Source organism: Oculina patagonica, chromosome 6 (assembly GCF_052425735.1).
Source record: "Oculina patagonica isolate OP01 chromosome 6, crgOcupat, whole genome shotgun sequence".
NCBI lineage: Eukaryota > Metazoa > Cnidaria > Anthozoa > Scleractinia > Oculinidae > Oculina > Oculina patagonica.
The window spans coordinates 5,098,169-5,117,479 of NC_135763.1; the positions used below are offsets into that span (position 1 = coordinate 5,098,169).

Sequence of the window (19,311 nt, forward strand, 5' to 3'; positions counted from 1 at the left end):
TTGAATCCCGTTAAACAAAGAAATTACTGAATTATCCGACTCAGTATCATCCAACCTAGTGTTATCAGCAAACCGAGTATCCAATAAACTGTAAAAATAAAAAAAACAGTTTTCTGTATGATTCACGTTTACCACTGCTTGTATTAAAAGTCACCGTTTATCAATATTAACTTCAGAAAAAAAGCGGGGACAAATCCACCGTAACTTCATGGCATCTCCGCCTGAGAATGATCACTGATTCTGATAACATCAGGCAGTCATCCCCTTTTGTGAAAATTAAATAAATATCTATTTTTTTTATAAAATTAACAGCTACCACCGCTAAGACATGTTCAAATCCAAAGACATTAGTCTTCTACGCAAAATTATCTTTGTCCATTCTGATTAACGTCCAAGAATTTACAATTCAAATAAAAATGAACGGGCGGATGAAGTAGTGCCAAACAACAGACTTACAGCTCCGTAAGACACGGTATACCTGGATGGAAAGGTAAATACGAATCAAACATCGTTTAAAACGAGAAAGACACAGACAAACGTCACATCTAAAGGAGAAAGAGGTTTGAAGGTTTTTTTATAAAGTGAAAGAGCGACGCTGGGGTCCGATCATCGCACGTTACGGGACCATCTCAGTTTTTTAGCGATTTTACACCAGTCAGCTAGAACTGACTTGCTCAATTTCACCATCGACTTTAATGTCAGGGTTCAATAACTTAGAAGTCTCAACTGCACTGCTTTGCTCGCCGTCGCCGACATTATTCGCAGCTTCATTTTCCTTGGGAAAGTCTACATATTTGATATCCTTGGGAATGGTTACACCTTCGATATCCGTGGGGTTATTCACAGCTTCGATATCTCTGGGATTGTTCTCAGCTTTGGCATCTGTGGGAATGTTCATAGCCTCGAAATCCCCGGGCATATTCACGGTTTCGATATCCCTGGGAATGTCACTGTCCTTATTCTCCATGGGATTATTGACAGCTTCGATATTCTTAGAAATGGTTCCTTCTTCATTGTTCTGGGGAATGTTCACAGTTTCAATGTCCTTGGGATGATTTACAGCCTCGTTGTCGTTTCCATCTACAATTTCACCTTCTTCACTTGGTGCAAAATTGTTTTCAAAATTTTGAGGAACTGTGATTGCGACATTGCCAGAAGGTTTATTAATTTCATTAGCATTGTTCTCTTTCACCTCTGATAAGGTTGAGTCAGGTTTTTGCTCCAGTGGTTCAAACCTACTCCGCCTTCGCGGGCCTTCCCTAGGGCCATCCCTTTCACCATTTAAGTCCCTGTTCGATCGGTATTCATCGCGTTCACGTCGCCTATCATCTCGATCACGATCCCAGCCACGATCACGGTCTCTGTCACGTTCACGATCCCAGCCACGATCGCGATCACGAAAACGGTCATCCCGATCTCGATTTCGCGCACGATCGTCGCGATCTCGAACACGATCATCGCGGTCACGTCCACGCTCCCGACTTCGATCCTGAGATCGCTCACGGTCGCGATCGTCTTGCTCCCTTCTTGGCCTACGACCAAAGTCTCGTTCGATGTCTGGCTTCTCTATGGAATTGTTCTCATCGACTTTGTTCATCTCCTCGGACTGGTCTCCACCCTCGTTGTTCTGTTGCTCGTTCCAGTCTTCAGCGGCCTCAGAATCACGAGCATCCTCAGGCGGTCTGGTCTCTGGCCAGCCAGGAGGAGGCATACCATGTGGGGGTGGCCCTCTCATTGGACCAGGGCCCGGTCCCCACGGGCCTGGACCAGGGGGACCAAAGTCGGGACCACGTGGTGGCCCTCCAGTGGGCATGAGAGGAGGTACATCATGAGGGAACCTGGGTCCTCCTGGGTGAAAAGGTGGCATTCTCATATGGTGTGGAGGTCGCTGATGGAACGGGGGAGGTCCATGATGCATTGGTGGAAAATGACCATCAGGGAATCTCCCTAGGTGATGAGGAGGGAATGGACCGCCGTCCGGACCTCTACCTGGGTGGTGTGGGGGAAATTGTCCACCTTCTTGTGGTCTGCCTGGATGATGTGGCGGGAACTGATTTACTTCCTGGGGTCTGCCTGGGTGGTGAGGTGGAAACTGGCTGTCTTCACTGGTGTGATGCGGAGGAAACTGACCACCATCTTCAGGTCTACCAGGATGATGAGGTGGAAACTTCCCATCCGGGGGAGGAAATTGTGCGCCTTCCTGGGGTCTACCAGGGAACTGTGGCGGAAACTGACCGGCATCTTGAGGCAATCCAGGAGGTGGAAACCGGCTGTTTTCTGGTGGAAACTGCCCTCCTTCATGTGGTCTGCCGAGATTTGGTGGCGGACCTGGTGGTCCCTTGGGTGCGTTCACAGGTGGAGGCCCTGTGGGATTAAACTGATGGAGAGGAGGACCTCCCATATTTGGGGGTGGCACCCCTGACATATTTGGAGGTGGGGCACCTGGGGGCACCATGTTAGGGGGCAGAGGAGCTCCGGGAAATGGAGGCTGTATCATCATTGGTGGAGGAATCATAGGATGGTGCCCTGGGAACACGTGAGGTCCCGGCGGGGGAATGTGAGGCGGGGGCTGTCCTAGTGGGTTCACTGTGGGGCCTTGCTCTGTGCTCGTCCCTTCACTGGCTGCTTGTGCAGCTGCCAGCTTCATAAGGTCTTCGTGGCTCATGTTTCCAAGATCCTTGTCATCTTTGGTGTTACTTGTATCTGTACTACCAGTCTCTGATCCTGTCAAGAGAAAAAACCGAAATTCAGATAACTAGCACAGACATACGAACATCTCTTTGCCTTTTTATTTAATTATGTCTTCCCTTTTATCTTATTTTACCACAGAACAAAATTTACAACAGGCTACAATTTCCAAATTCCCTCTGGGAAGAGACCTGTAAGACTCGACCTGAAAAGGACTATCGTGATAGTGTGGCTCTTCAGAGATCAATGTAGTGTTAGACAATCAAAACCTTTAATCACTGTTCCCTACATTGTGTTTATTCAAGCTGCTAACCACAATGTATCACTTGAAAAACCTGCCTCCAAGCAGAGGACTTTTTTGCTGGCTTGTCAGCACCCGTATGCTTTACATTTTTGCAAATTTTACAAAGTCATAACCAGAAAAATTAATTCTATAAAAAGTAAGTAAGGTTCTATGATTCAAATGCAGCCTTCTACAGCTGTAGTATTTCCTCTTTGGGGCACTGTAATAATTATGGAGCATTTTCACATGAAACCATGTCAGCAATTATGGTATATGTTCTTCTTTCGTTTGAGAAATGAGTTCTATTCACTAAGCAAACATTTCTTGTTTTGGTAAATCATTACCTTCTTTAAGGCTGTTTTGATGACCTGGTGGCAGAGTTTCAGGGTCAATCCAGCCCCCTTCACTAAGTGCCTGGAAGTCCACATTACTGCCGAGCTTGCTCCAGGGGATGAATGCCACTCCCTGCTCAGTATCAAAATACTCTTTGTACTCTCTGCCTTTCACTCCTTTTCCTGGTGCCCAGGCCAACTGCAAACATCACATCAATAATTTATTTAGCTCTCTGCATACATTACAGGCCAAGGATGCTACATAATCTTAATAACAATGATGATGATAATGAGAAGATGAAGTTTTGAGGTGCATTTACAATTCTCAATGCATTTACAACTATAATAGCAAAGATTTTTTATGATTTTTTTTTTTTCGTGTACTCCATAGATTCCGTTTCAATTGAGAAGATATATCAAACACTCAAGACAGTGTTTCATTGACTTTCCAAACACCTTGATTTCATCAAATACACTCCGCTGCTCTTTATTACACCTGGCAGTCATAAACACAAACAGGTTATTGCTGAATACAAACCTTGATGAGATTACTATGCATTCTTGCATTCTTCAAAGCAACCAATACCCTTGAAGCGTCTTGTCTATCACCCATTACAACATAAGCACATCCTCTAGGAGGGACCATCTAAAATCAGAGTATTAATCCATCAGTACTTAATGTTTCTCCATTTTGCTTTAAGGTAAGGTGAGGTGAGGTGAATCACGACCAAGTAGGAATGTAATTTTTTTTCTCGAAAGGTCATATACATGTATGTCCAAATAATCACAATTATTTTTGGAGGTCTAGACAAAACAAAAAGTGGTTGGGCACAGCTAAGAAGGAAGCTACAAGGAAGTTATGATTTGTTTGTTCAATTTGCTCAAGCCAGATTTAAATTTATTGGTAAAATGATATTATTATTGATGTATAATAAAAGTTGACCTGACGAAATGTCCAACAACAGTTGGGATTTCGTCAGATATAGGCAAATTTTGGTCAGCCATTGGCAGATGACTGACTGTTTTTTGCAGTCCTGTCAAAGTGTCCCATACATACCACCAGAGTTAATTCTGGTTTCCACATCACTGAGCAATAAGAAGTTATTATACTCCCCCTAGATGGAATGCTTGGTTATCACAGGGTTACTGCTCTACCCCCGCCCCCAGCATTAAATTTTGCTTGGCCATCACAGGGTTACCACTCTGCCCCCCCCCCCCCCCCCCAAGCATTAAATTTGCCAGGTCACATTTCATACACCTAGGTGGAGAGGCAATGTGAGAGCAAAATGTCTTTCCCAAGAACACACTGCAATAATCACAGCCAGGGCTCTATTCCTGGCACGGGTTGGAGCTTAAGCTCAATTTGGAGTCCAGCACATTTACAGTTAGCAAGTCATGCCTCCCTTGATGAGAGAATGTTTACATTTTATTGAGTTATGGAATCAGAAAGAGACAATCAACATCAAGCTGCAAAAAATTGCAAACTTATAACTGACCGCCCGTCTCTATGTGATCATCATATTCCATGGCATTCTTATACACTTGCTACACGTACTTCCATAACCTGTCACAATTCTCTTCTCAAACACAGCAGTGACACTCTTGATTTCAACTTACGTCAATAGATGAAACTGTCAGTCTGTGAGCCTCGAACATCTCCAGCAGGTTTTCCTTCATTACTGTTTTACCCAAATGTCCAACCCAGATTGTTGTACTACAAACTGAAGAACAATGCAATCACACACTTTAGTCTCATGTTGATGCTGGATTCTAAATATTTAGTTTTGCACTGTTAATTTCTCCCCCAAAATAGAAGTAAACTTCAGTCGCTCTGTACACTAAGTTTTACATTTCAAAAACAGAACATTTTTCAAGGAAGCTAAGACATGATAGTTGATTTCCTAAGCTACATTTTGTGACATACATGTTCAAAATGTCCTTTGAATCAAAAAGGCCTCAAAATAATAGTTTACAGTGTAGGTAGATAAACAACTACGAGCAAGAAAACAGCCAGGGTGGTTAAGAAAACAAACTGCATCCATGCATGACCTACAGTCATGTGCAAGAAGAGTTTACACTCTTGGTTAAAATTGGTCATTTCAGAAATCTTAACATAAACGTCTCTCCCCCTTATCAATGTCATCACAATTTCAGGTTAACACTCAAACCAATAAGCAACAACGTTGAAAGAGGGGGGGGGGGTCAAAATGAACGTCATTTGTTTATTTTTACAGCTAGGGCAAACTTTTTTAAGAAAATTGTGATTTTTTTTTGGAGAACGTCTGAACTATTTTTCAAGTGGTTGTACCTACCACTTAAAGTCTCCTTCTTTGGCATGGGAATCCAATCTCTTCGTTTTTCAACCTCTCTGTCACTCCCTCGCCCCCTATCCTTTTCTCTGTCCCTGTCAAGGTCTCGATCTTTATGCCAATCTCTGTCTCTCTCGCGATTTCGACCTCTGTCTCTATCTCTATCCCTTTCTCGTTCTCTCCCATAGGGAGAGCGTGATCGTCTTCTAGGTGAGCGATCTCTCCATCTAGGACTTCTACTCCGTCTCCTTGGAGATCTGGACCTATGGTAACGGCCTCCAGGGGATCTTTCCCTGGGATGCATATCTGGGGACCTTCTACCAAATGGTCCTGTCATAAAAAAAAAAAAAAACAGCAATTATGAAATTACCATCTCTCCAAGCTTCAAATGCAAGGAATGGGGGCGGGGAGGAGTATAGGTTAACTCATCTAACAACACTGCTTTAATTTACATAAGTGGGCATGTAAGTGGTTAAGTTTCCTTTACATACCTGCAGGATCCGGGTGTCGGTCAGATTGGTCACCCACTGGTCGGAACGTGTTCTGAAATTCCCCTTGCACGTCACCCATATGAGGGTGGATTCTGCAAATTAAATTAGAATAAAAGAAATAAAAGAATTTCAACTGACAACCATAGTTACTTGATTATACAAAAATTAATAATTTCATGAGTAAAACAAATAACGAAAATTAATGCAAATGAAAAGCAAAGTTGGCAAACATTTCATTTCATCCATGCTTATACAATGTATTTTTTTATAAAAACTTACTTCCCGCCACATATTGCTCTCTTTATCAAAACAGAATGTACACTGTTCAAAATAAATTTATGGACTGAGATGGAATTAAATTAATTAAATTAGTCTGCTGGGACCGGCTGTGTGTTATAGAATGGATTTGATCATGTCTGGATCGATAACCATTATAAGAGGATAATCTTGTACTGCAGTAGAAGTGGTTGGTCATTTGGATTGACAAAAACTCACTCTTGACTCAGCCTTCTCTCCTCCTCTAACAAATGCCGTCTTTGCTCAGCAATCCTTGAGGCATCATCGTCGTCATCACCATAATCAAAATCATCTATGAGAGACTACGAAACACACAAAACAGGGTTCAATTTGTTTTCGGACTCCCAAAATGTTTTCGGACTCCAAATTTTTTTGTTTATTAAACAAGTAATCAGTCTTTTTTGCTTAATAAACAAGTTTGACTAGTGAGAGTTGCTTATTAAACAAAAAAGACCTTATTTTTTAATTGATAGACAAAAAAGGTGCTATTTTTTGTTTATTACACAAAAATTTTTTGCTTATTAAACAAAAAACGCGCGCGCTTTTTGCTTATTAAACAAAAGTGCGACAACATTTGTGGACACGAAAATTTGTACCTTCGGCCGCCATTACATACAAAAATATTGAGAGGAAAAACAACGCTACAGATGAATCATTATTTTAAAAACATCTATATTAGAAGTCTCTACTGCTTAATCATTCCACTGAGGGAAAACAAAGGCATGACTTCCCTTTTAGGAAGACTATTTTCCAAAAGTTTGACTACGCGGCGCGATCGATCGGCTGCGTTCAACGAGCTGCTTATTGGATGCTCAAGTTTTAAATCGGAAATGAGCCCTCTTCATTTTATTAATTACAAAATAAAAACATCAAGAGATTTCTAAAAGCAGAAAGAACCGGGGATTTGAATGAAGATGGCCTGTTTGTTGTCGAGTTAGTCGGTGATATTAGATTTATTTTATAAACGACGAAATGAACAACTTTCCAGCGATGTGTTTTACGCAGTCATGAAATTTGTACTTTGCAGCGTTATCTGCGAAAAATTAGGCTCAACTCCGTGCAAAACCTCGGCAGCAATGGATAAGTCACTGTGATATGAAAAACTTTTAACAGAAGACTTGTCTGCTGCATCCTATTTAAGCGACCTTTTTTTCTGGAAGAATATTTCACATGCATTAAACGTTGTGCGATTTCGCGGCGAGCGATCGGCGATGCCGGAACGAGCTGCAAAGTCGAAAGTTTTTAAGCGATTCCTAGCAAATAAGGAGCTTTTTGAAGGCAGCAAGAACGGGAGATTTAAATAAACACAGCCCTATAAATATAAAGTCGTAGTATTAAATATGCAGTCGAGAGAGCCGGTGATAAAATCTATTTTTAGACACGTTGACAAAATAAACAGCAGAGCTAGCTGTCATGTTCAAACGATTCACCCGGCAGACAGGGAAAATTACCACGGTCAGAAAAAAAAAATCTTTTCGCGTCAACTTTCAAAATTTGTGCTGAATTCCCGTGCAAAAGCTCGAAAGGACTTCAAATTCCTAGGTTCATTAAAATTAAGCGGAGTTTTCATTCAAGAACTGTATGCATAGGAGACCCAAGCGTGAATGTAGGGACTGGTACTGAAAATTGAAACTAATCAAAAGCATATGTATTTTACTGAATAAAGTTTATTAAACATTGCCTGGTGTTATTTTTTGTCATTCTACCGAGTTTCAGCGAGATTTGAGCGATTTTAGGTTTTTTAACCCTACAGCGTTATAATAAGTGACAAGGTAGGAGACTTTGACGAGTTTAACTTCAAAACACGCTTTGTAAACGACTCGAATTTTCACACGAAATGACATTCACTCGTATTGCTACTCACTCAACTCAAAGGTTAATGCCTCCAGATTCACTTCATGCAATCCAACTGAACACACTTCGCGATCTCACGGCGCAAAAGAATGGAAGAGATGAAATATCGAGCAAGAAAACGACGCCAAAAATCCGTGACGCCCGAAAGTTGCCACAAATGCTGTCGCCATTCGCGGCCGAGACTGAGTACGAGTTTCAAATGATACCCCACTCGGAGAGGGTCAGGGATTTTTTCGTACGACAAACTTTGTCTCACCCCTCTACTGGCAGAATTGGTCATGACGTATGCGCCAAATGGCGGGAAGTGAAGCACTTTTGCGCCGGATAGAAAACATTTTCGGGGATGAATTTTTTTCATTATGGCCAGGTACGTATGATATTTAATTAATTAACACCATACTGATATTTAATTATCGCGTTGCTTTCCCGTAAAACTTTTTAGCAGTGATTTTTAATGTTAAATTGACATGACAATCCATTTAGGCTTCACTTTTATCCTAAAATCACTCTATTTAGGCAGTACTAATTAACTAAAGCGAGACTAACTTTTGTTTATGTAAATAAGTTTACGTTTTTTTTAAAAAAGCAATTTTTTACCTCTCCCATGTACATTTAGACCCTGTTGCAAAGAGGACATAGCTCAAGGAAAAGGGGTTGAACGAAGGAGAATATGCGGCTGTGTGATATGAGGAGGATTCCCAAAATATTATAAAAAAAATATTATTTTTTTTTTGCATTTCTTTGTAACTTTCTCCATTCTTCTTCGATGTCGTCGTTACTTTCCTCGATATTTTTTTTCCTTTTACTGAGGTTCAGAAACACCCTTTTGTACGATCTATCGACCCTTCTGTTAGCTTTTTTTACCGAGTCTCCGAAAAGATCACGTACAGCGCGGAAAATAATATTGGAAGTGATCACGTCATCTGGGTTGATCTTAAGACTTTCTTCGCGATTTGCATTTTCGATTACCTCATCATTGTCAGTAAAACTGTTACTCTTTACTTCGTAATTTTGCAGCACCCTATAAGAAAGAGACAGGAGTCATCGATAATTTTGAACTGTAAACAAAAGCGAAGATCTGTCTTTTCGTCCGAACTGCAGCGAAGGTTCTGTACTCGAGTTTTGAAATATTAAAATACTGCAACTTACCACACTCGTACAGAAGTAAAAAATTCCACCGAGACTTTCCTCCTTTTCTTGTTAGCACTTTCGTTGCCTTCGGCAGGTCGTTTCAGAGTGGATAACATGTTTGTTTACCTTACGTAACTTTCGCGGACAAGTCCGCGAAGCTTTAAATTTTGGAGGGCTCTCACCACTTCGTATCATTGGTTGGAGCAAACACATACGTCATGACCAATTCTGCCAGTAGAGGGGTGAGACAAAGTTTGTCGTACGAAAAAATCCCTGACCCTCTCCGAGTGGGGTATCATTTGAAACTCGTACTCAGTCTCGGCCGCGAATGGCGACAGCATTTGTGGCAACTTTCGGGCGTCACGGATTTTTGGCGTCGTTTTCTTGCTCGATATTTCATCTCTTCCATTCTTTTGCGCCGTGAGATCGCGAAGTGTGTTCAGTTGGATTGCATGAAGTGAATCTGGAGGCATTAACCTTTGAGTTGAGTGAGTAGCAATACGAGTGAATGTCATTTCGTGTGAAAATTCGAGTCGTTTACAAAGCGTGTTTTGAAGTTAAACTCGTCAAAGTCTCCTACCTTGTCACTTATTATAACGCTGTAGGGTTAAAAAACCTAAAATCGCTCAAATCTCGCTGAAACTCGGTAGAATGACAAAAAATAACACCAGGCAATGTTTAATAAACTTTATTCAGTAAAATACATATGCTTTTGATTAGTTTCAATTTTCAGTACCAGTCCCTACATTCACGCTTGGGTCTCCTATGCATACAGTTCTTGAATGAAAACTCCGCTTAATTTTAATGAACCTAGGAATTTGAAGTCCTTTCGAGCTTTTGCACGGGAATTCAGCACAAATTTTGAAAGTTGACGCGAAAAGATTTTTTTTTTCTGACCGTGGTAATTTTCCCTGTCTGCCGGGTGAATCGTTTGAACATGACAGCTAGCTCTGCTGTTTATTTTGTCAACGTGTCTAAAAATAGATTTTATCACCGGCTCTCTCGACTGCATATTTAATACTACGACTTTATATTTATAGGGCTGTGTTTATTTAAATCTCCCGTTCTTGCTGCCTTCAAAAAGCTCCTTATTTGCTAGGAATCGCTTAAAAACTTTCGACTTTGCAGCTCGTTCCGGCATCGCCGATCGCTCGCCGCGAAATCGCACAACGTTTAATGCATGTGAAATATTCTTCCAGAAAAAAAGGTCGCTTAAATAGGATGCAGCAGACAAGTCTTCTGTTAAAAGTTTTTCACAGTGACTTATCCATTGCTGCCGAGGTTTTGCACGGAGTTGAGCCTAATTTTTCGCAGATAACGCTGCAAAGTACAAATTTCATGACTGCGTAAAACACATCGCTGGAAAGTTGTTCATTTCGTCGTTTATAAAATAAATCTAATATCACCGACTAACTCGACAACAAACAGGCCATCTTCATTCAAATCCCCGGTTCTTTCTGCTTTTAGAAATCTCTTGATGTTTTTATTTTGTAATTAATAAAATGAAGAGGGCTCATTTCCGATTTAAAACTTGAGCATCCAATAAGCAGCTCGTTGAACGCAGCCGATCGATCGCGCCGCGTAGTCAAACTTTTGGAAAATAGTCTTCCTAAAAGGGAAGTCATGCCTTTGTTTTCCCTCAGTGGAATGATTAAGCAGTAGAGACTTCTAATATAGATGTTTTTAAAATAATGATTCATCTGTAGCGTTGTTTTTCCTCTCAATATTTTTGTATGTAATGGCGGCCGAAGGTACAAATTTTCGTGTCCACAAATGTTGTCGCACTTTTGTTTAATAAGCAAAAAGCGCGCGCGTTTTTTGTTTAATAAAGCAAAAAATTTTTGTGTAATAAACAAAAAATAGCACCTTTTTTTGTCTATCAATTAAAAAATAAGGTCTTTTTTGTTTAATAAGCAACTCTCACTAGTCAAACTTGTTTATTAAGCAAAAAAGACTGATTACTTGTTTAATAAACAAAAAAATTTGGAGTCCGAAAACATTTTGGGAGTCCGAAAACAAATTGAACCCTGTTACAATAGTATTAAGTCTGTGACAATATAACAGGGCTTGAAAAAGAGTCCCACTCAGCTGTATGGGACAAGTTGTTTTTCCTGTAAGGCAAGTAACTTTTCAAGTTCCTACAAATTTCAAATGATGAGGCCCGTCATCTGAAGCCAGACAGTAATCTACATGCATCATCATTTTTATCAAGTTGCAGCCTGAATGTTTATATTTTCTGTCCTCCAGATAATATTTGTAAATTATAAAGAGCACATTAATTTATACAAGGGAAATTAAAATCTTGATCAGCTTTAAATCCTAGATTAGCGTTATCTGCTTTGAACAAAGCTATACCTAACAGAAGGCTACAATGTATATCTAAGGATGAGCAAGGTACACTGTACAGGAGACGAGATTCTCATCTCGAGAGACAAGTGTCTCGTCTCAAGAGACGAGAGTCTGGTATCAAGAGATGAAACACTCGTCTCATGAGACAATAAAAAATGCAAGTACACGGCTCTAACTTCTCTGAAGAATTCAATTGCCTATTGTTAACCATGCCAAAAACAACAATAAGCAAGCGAACATCGCCTAGCAAAGATAAGATGTAGTTAAAGACAGAGTTTGTTTTCTAAAGCAAAAGTCTTATTCAAAGTTTTATGTTTTAAATCAAAATCATTTCCTCCGTGGCTTTCTAAATCAGGGTTTCCAGTCATATTTACTTAAAAGGAAGACCTCAAAAGGATCAGAATACATTTTGTTTTTGACAATTAACCACAATAAGTACATGTACAATTGACTCTGACTACTAATCCTAAATGCTTTGGGGAACAATATTGTGATAACCAAGCTGTGCACTAAACTAATTACTCACCGACATCCTTTCTTCGTCCTGTGGGGGACCTTGTTGAGCTGAAGGAACATTGCCAGGACCCATCCCATGGGGTGCCCACACAGGCATACCAGGTGGAGGTCCAAAGTTTGCACTATTAGGAAATCCTGGCATTTGATTGGACTGTGGAGCATCTGTGCTGTTGATCTCTGGAATATTTGACTGGGATGGGCCCGAGGATGAATCTGGGACAGCAGTCTGGTTTGCTTGTGGCATCCGTATATTCATACCTGTAACAAAATAACCATTAGTCCAAATAAATAACCATGATACAATAAAAGTGACTGATTGACTATTAATTTGGTACTAGAACGTGAAAAATACTTATTATATAAACAAGTGAGACAATTATTTTGTTCTTGATTTTTACTTTTCAGCTACATGGAATGGAGCAAAATATAGTTGAACTGACTAGAAAAACACTTGCCATGGGTACTTTCACACTTTGCTTGAGTTATGCATGGCTCAACCATACCATGTATCAGAAAAGCGCTTACCAGTGTTCCAGATAAGAGACGGGTCTCGGGTCAAAAACCCGATAGAGGCGGCTGCCTGACCCGACAAATGAAATGGAAAAAATAATATTTTACTTAGAGAAGTAACAATTAAAAGCAAAGAGGAAAGTTTCCAAAGAAAAAGATATTGGAAGGAAATCAAATTCAAAGCAAGAAAGAAATCACAAAAGTTCATCCACCGTAGTTCTGAAGGTAACTATACTTGTCCAGGGCTGTGCTTTTGATACATTTCGTTTTCATCTGCTTTCGAGCGACAAGAAAAGCAATAGCTTTACCGAAACGCTTGGCCACGTAATCTCCTTTTTCAGCTTTAACTTAGGGCCAAAAAATAAATTTCTTTTCTCTCTTCGCTATATATCTTGTGTTGCTTTGCAGTTCAGAAGGCAAAATTGTTCGAAATACAATGTTTAAATCCATTTGTGAAGTCAAAACGTTCTCGAGTTTTCGATCGTGTCCTGCATTGGAGTCAAGTTTGTCGGTAGAAGTTTATGTTTAGCGGAGCAGTTTCCAGGCCCCCGGTCCGACCAAGCCTCGTTCGTGGGTCCTCGGGGCCGTTTCGCCTGGTACAATCGTCGCCGCTGGTTCGCTTGCTTTTGCGCCGTGTTCTTAGTCGTTTTGGTCCGCAAATTTTGCTCCCTCCCTCCCTCCTCTCTACTCTTCCTCTTCCCTGGGGTGGGGTCTTTTTTCCTTTTTCCACTGATATTTCAGTGTGACTCAGTGCAAAGGGCTCTCGCTATGGTGTCGGTTTCCATAGCAACCGTCCAAGCACCTACCCCTCTGTCGGGCCCATAACTCCACATGGGGTCCAGGTCTCGGGTGCCTCGTCCCTTTGCATCCCACGCCATCCCTCGCTCCACGCTCGCTGCTCGCTCCACGCCTTAACCTCCTCGCTCCGACGTAGCGTAGCGCAAACATTGACATACAATTAAACTTGCGCCTGCATTACTACAGACAGCAGTTTCTTTTTATACTTCATATATTTTTACCGAAAAGTCTTCTTAGTTCTTGTGCCTTATGTATTATACACGAAAAGTCTCTTGTAAAAGAAGATTGTTTAGCAAAAAAATTAATTCTTATAAGGATAGAGAGTAAAAATACAGCGGTTTTCTATTTTAAACAATTAGTTCTAGGTTAAGAAAACATGGAAAATTTGTGGAAATTTTGTTATTCTCTGTAGACTACTGAGTAAGAGAATTGAGACCAAAGTAAAATGCAACTTCATTTAGAGATTCAAAAACAGGGTCATATGTACATGTACCCAGAGTTGAGAAAACCAGTTTAAATAGATTTAAAAAAAAATTGTCTGGGGAGCATACAGTCGAGTTGTTTACCATTCTACCTCTGAGGAAACAAGTAAGAGCTTGAGAGCCCTGTGATAGGTCAATTATTTTATCATTTAAGTAGATAATTACGATTAATCAGGAAATTTTCTTTTCTGTTTTATCCCAAATGCTACCAAATAGCACCCTGAAACGTAACACTTTTAACATTTTTCTCGTGAAGAGCCCGCAGACTCCTCCCTACAAAAAGGGAAACTTTTTTCTCAACCCTTTCCCCTAACAAGGCTCTGCATTAACCGGGTTGGCAAATTTTCGTTGACCCGCCTGATAAATTTTGTGACCCCTTGCTTCAAAAACTTAACTGGAACACTGGCTTACCACTTAGGGCTCAAAATAATTTTTGGATAGTTGCCGGTCAACAATCGGCCAAACCGATTTTAGCTCGGTCACGTGTTGTTTTTGACGGGTCAAAATATTGAAACTAGTAGTCACTATTGCTTTTTATCGAATCGTCTTTGTTCACGTGATATAGAAAAGGACCCGCCATCTCTTCACTGTTTTGCCTGCCAATTTTGTTTGTCTAGTTAGTTTCTTAGTTAGTACTCTTGTACATGTAGATGTGATAGTGACAGGTCAATTAATTGAGGCAAAATGCAAACATCTGTCATGTTGTTTTTCCTCTTTCGTGCTCGAATGAAATACCTAGTAGTTACCAAGCTTCCAACAGTTTTCCGCACACGTTCTTTTCGCTTAAGTTTCACATAATACTAAGTTATAATACTGACCTGAACAGAACTGCACAGATTAAAAAAAAAGATGTATCATATTTTCTGAATTGGAATGACATTTATACATCATATATTTCAGATTGGGAATTAAAGGTAAGATTTTGGAGCTACCTGTTGTTTTAATGTAAAGGTTGCTCTGATACTGCGTATTAAATCGCTCCACGAGTAAAGGTTAAAATAAGTTGTTAGAATTAACGTTCTAACTTGGCATAACAATTTTTTTTGTTTTGGGGTTGGCCGGTCAAATTCCGGCAATTCTTTTTCCGGAAAATTTTTTTTTTTGGCCGGATTCCATTGACCAGCCGTTATTTTAGCCCATTGTCAGAACTGGCTGGCCAGACTGGTCTATTCTGAAGAGAATTCCATTATTAATTGGCCAGATCAGTCGATTTCTACATTTTATCCACTATTTTGATGAAACTTTTATCAAATTTAGGGAAGACTGTCAAAAGAAAGGCCTATTCATTTTGAAAAACCAGTCTGGAAGGCAAGTCCTGACTAATAGTCAGCAGCCTACGGCACCCTCTCTATGCATATCTATGGGCAATGAGTTTAATGGGAATTACAAGAAGCTTAACAATACACTTAGTCTATCAATTCAATCAACTACTAACTGAAGAACCTCTTACCTGTAAGTGCTTGTATCTGGGCATAAACCTCTGGTTGTAGTTGAAACTTTGGTTGTTGTTGTTCCACCACTGGTGGCGGTACACCACTGCTCTGAGGTTCAGCTATTGCCGACACAGCACCTTCAGCTGTGAGCTGAGGAGCCTCATACCCTGGCTGGGGTTCTTGCAGTGTCTGCTGCATACCGGATAACCCCTGCGGCATACCAGGTACCCCTTGCTGCATGATAGGTGCCCCTGGCTGCATGGCAGGCACCCCTGATGGCATGAGCTGCTGTTGCCGTAACTGTTGTTGCTGTTGCTCATTGATCCGCTGCTGTTCTTGAAGCTGCTGCTGAAGAAGCTGAATCTGTCGCAAATGCTCTTGCTGCTGGTCCTCAAACACTGTAGCAAGCGGAATATTCGTACTCAGGACAGCTTGACTTTCTGGCATCTCTTCTGGCACAGAAGATTCCTTAAATGTCTCCATGGTAGATGGCATTTCACCTGCTGTAGACAATCACACAACAAATTTTAACACCAGCAATTGTTTGGACACTTAGTTATCAACAGTGTATAACTTCCTACACAGCTTTGGCCAATGACAGTGAATACATTTGAAAATTAACTGTACTGCTAACTGTATTTTTGGGGGAAATGTTTCATGCCTGTTGTTTAGCGAGAAAAAGGCCATTTTTGAAAAATTACAAGACAAGTTGGGAGTTAAAATGACTGTAAGGAAAAGGTAAACCACATTCCAATCCGAAGATTGTTTGTGGCAAAAATTTGACATTACCCATAAATTTATGTTCCTGGCTGGAGAGAGGCACTGTGCATGTAAAGCTTGTTTCAAACCTCTCAATTCAGTTTCCAAAGCACTAGGCTATATCAAAGTTGCAATGTGCAATCACAAGTTACAATTGTCAGACTACTACTATGTGAACAGAAATGCTATGACAGCTAAGAGCACAAAACAAAACAAACAAACAAGGACACTAACTTCAAAATGATACAAGTGAGAAAACTTAGTTGCTACATGTGGATCTCACCTTCTTCTAAAGTTGACGGCAGGTTCAGTAGAGGTTGAATAACCTCAGGTGGGTAAATTCCATTCTTTTGCCACAAGTTCAACACTTTGATGACCTTTCCCTAAAGAATTAAATTAGGCTAGAACTTAGAAACTGTATCAGAGCAGCAGTAAGACCAGAACAGTACTCAAAAATGGCAAATAGCAAATTATAGTGTAGTGAGCCCTCTAACCTGTTCCTCTGGAGTACATCTGAAAAGATTTTGAAATGTTGGTTTGATGTTTTTGGCAAATCGTGGTCCATATACATCTTTCTCAGAACCAAACTGAAATAGAAACAAAGAAGATTACTAAATAAGATAATTGTAATTTCTTGTAGTTTTCTAATTTTAAACATTCCCCTGAGCTGTTGTTGTCTTTGTTATCTTTATTGGTCTACTGCACGAACAAGAGTCCAACAAGAAAAAGTCAAATTTGTTGCAAATGAGACTGTCATTTTTGTCAAAAAGTCTCCGACTTTGAGGGTTATTATGTACTTGTTGCATTCAAGTTGTACATTGGAAACTACCTAGCACCAAGGACAACCAACCATATAAACACAATACTGGAAGAACAAAACTAGAATAGCAACCTGCTTACAATATCACCACTTCAAACTACAAACACTGTCTGTTTTATCACCATTATAGGGTTCTCATTAGAAGGTGGGACCTCGGTACCAGTACCAGGATACGCAAGAGTCAGTACTTGGCTACTGTAATGATTCCATTTAGCGCCCGGGGCGCTTATTTACTTTTGGCACCTTAAGGGAGGGCAGTTATTTGAGACAGGGCGCTTATTCGGGACTGGGCGCTTATCTATTTTTTTGCGAAACAACCAAATGTTCAAAACAAAACTTAAATATATATTAAAATAACTAACAATAACATAAACTGTAACAGTAACAAATTGTTGATAATTTATTATTGGAATAGGGGCGCTTATTAACAAAAATACACTCGAAGAGGGGGCGCTTATTCGGAAGGGGGCGCTTATTGGAAGGAGGGCACTAAATCGAATTATTACGGTACTTTCAAATGGAACATAAAGAAATTTGCTACATCATGTTCTTTTTCGCTGGCCTTCTCTCATTCCAATGCCTTCCTATTTTAAAACTTAATGAAACCCCTGCATTCTAATAGACAATATCTCTGTATTTGTAGAGGTTCAATAATAACTACATTCACCTGACCCTTTCACTTTCCTTGGAAAATTCATAAATTAAATAAAAATATTATGATAAAATCATCATAATTACTACATATTGTATGGCCATGACAACATTACACTAGCAATGCAATCTTACAAATGCTGCACATCATTCAGCATATTAAATATTGGACAAAAAAAATCATCCGTGGTTTTTAGCGCCGTGTTAGTGTACAAGTAATGTTGTGAGCCATGTAAAGATTTGACTTCACTTTACCTGATGTCGCGATTGTCTTATAACAGAATCAATCACGTACAGGGCTGGAATCTTGTATTCTTGACGGCACTGCAAAAACAAGCGAACATTTGCAAAATTAGATTTGGCTAATTTACAGAATTTAGCAAATTACGTTGACAAAACCATTTTCCTCAGATAGAGTCGCTAGCGAAAGTAAAACAGTGGTTTGAACTTACCTTTTGCGCAAACTTCTCGATGCTTTGTACCACGTGTTTATAATACTGCAACAAGGACATTACGTTAGTGGAATTTCAAAACGCCATTTTTTCGAACAACAAACTCGGATAAAGGACAACGCATACCTTGATGGCTTTAACAGCAAGCCTCGTAACCGAAGCAACTTTTGCTTTCGAAATAGGTGGCTTAGTTTCATAGATTGTCGACAGCTGAAATGAAAGATCGAAGTTTGCAAATTATTCAACGACAGATCGCTCAAAAACATCAGTTCTTGACGACATGTTAGCGAAAGCGATTTTCACTTATAAACACACTTAAATGACGTTACACTTACTTCACTATTGAACTGCCTTACAATTTCCATGTCCCCCATTTTGTCTTGGTTGGAAATTTAGAAACTAGCCAGAAATTGCTCAATAAGTTGACCCCATTGTCAAGTAAAGGGAAACCAAGATGGCCGCAAACTTGGCGTGTGGCTATCCCATGATGCACCGCAACCTGGATGACCCGTGGGATCCCCTGCTGGGGCCGCAATTCTCGAACGAAAAATTGGTTCGAGAAAAAAGTTCCAGGTCTTCGAGAAATCGGGGTCCAAGGGAAAAATATTTTTGGTTCGAGCTATCGTGAGTTTCGAGAAATCAGGATTCCTCTGCATTGTAAACGGATAAAAGAAACGTGATTGAGAATATATACAGACCATTCATTAGAAAAGCCGATGGCGTTAGATTTCATGACCTTTCTAGTCTACGGAAATGTTAGCATACTCTTTGATCAGTACTTTGAAGTAAAATTAGAAAAAATATATTTAGCTTTTGATTGATTCAATGTCCAAAAAGCACTTTTTGTCCCTTGCCGACAAGCAACGTATGCTCCTGATCCCTGACTTTATTATTATAAGCCGTTCTGTCAATTCTCCTACTGAATTAGTTCATTTATAGCCAGGCCAGTAGCATGGCCACCCGTCCAAAAATTACTACTACAGGATAAGGTAGAATAAAGTAAAATTTCCCTCTATTAACTCTGGAAACACCGAACAACAAGAACTGAAACAGAAAGGGACTAGGACTTGGACTTGCCGAGAAGACTGGGTCTCCTGTGCAAAGTTAAGATTCCCGCCAAATTGAATTGAATTGGCGGTAATGTTCACCGCTGAAT

The 19,311-nt window shown here is 40.2% G+C and overlaps 1 protein-coding gene across 1 annotated transcript; it reads right to left on the bottom strand.

The window, feature by feature from the left end:
- Positions 1 to 121: 121 nt before the first annotated feature.
- Positions 122 to 18,832, bottom strand: LOC144656166 (uncharacterized). The gene is made up of 15 exons (XM_078516404.1): positions 18,491 to 18,832; positions 18,282 to 18,365; positions 18,156 to 18,200; positions 17,959 to 18,027; positions 16,727 to 16,819; positions 16,516 to 16,615; positions 15,491 to 15,976; positions 12,261 to 12,508; positions 6,599 to 6,702; positions 6,104 to 6,195; positions 5,616 to 5,942; positions 4,921 to 5,024; positions 3,842 to 3,949; positions 3,316 to 3,502; positions 122 to 2,724 (listed from the first exon to the last, which is right to left on the bottom strand). Exons 1-15 carry the CDS (start codon positions 18,527 to 18,529, stop codon positions 656 to 658), a joined length of 4,155 nt encoding a protein of 1,384 aa, XP_078372530.1. The 5' UTR covers positions 18,530 to 18,832; the 3' UTR covers positions 122 to 655.
- Between the last annotated feature and the right edge of the window lie 479 nt (positions 18,833 to 19,311).

Bases quoted from the DNA above. Each gene is read 5' to 3' on its own strand.
- LOC144656166 (XM_078516404.1), bottom strand. From the start codon at position 18,529: ATGGGGGACATGGAAATTGTAAGGCAGTTCAATAGTGAA. The intron at 15,977-16,515 runs GTGAGATCCACA...GATTGTCTACAG, and splicing joins GCCGTCAACTTTAGAAGAAG to CAGGTGAAATGCCATCTACC. The intron at 5,943-6,103 runs GTATGTAAAGGA...TTTTTATGACAG, and splicing joins CCGACACCCGGATCCTGCAG to GACCATTTGGTAGAAGGTCC.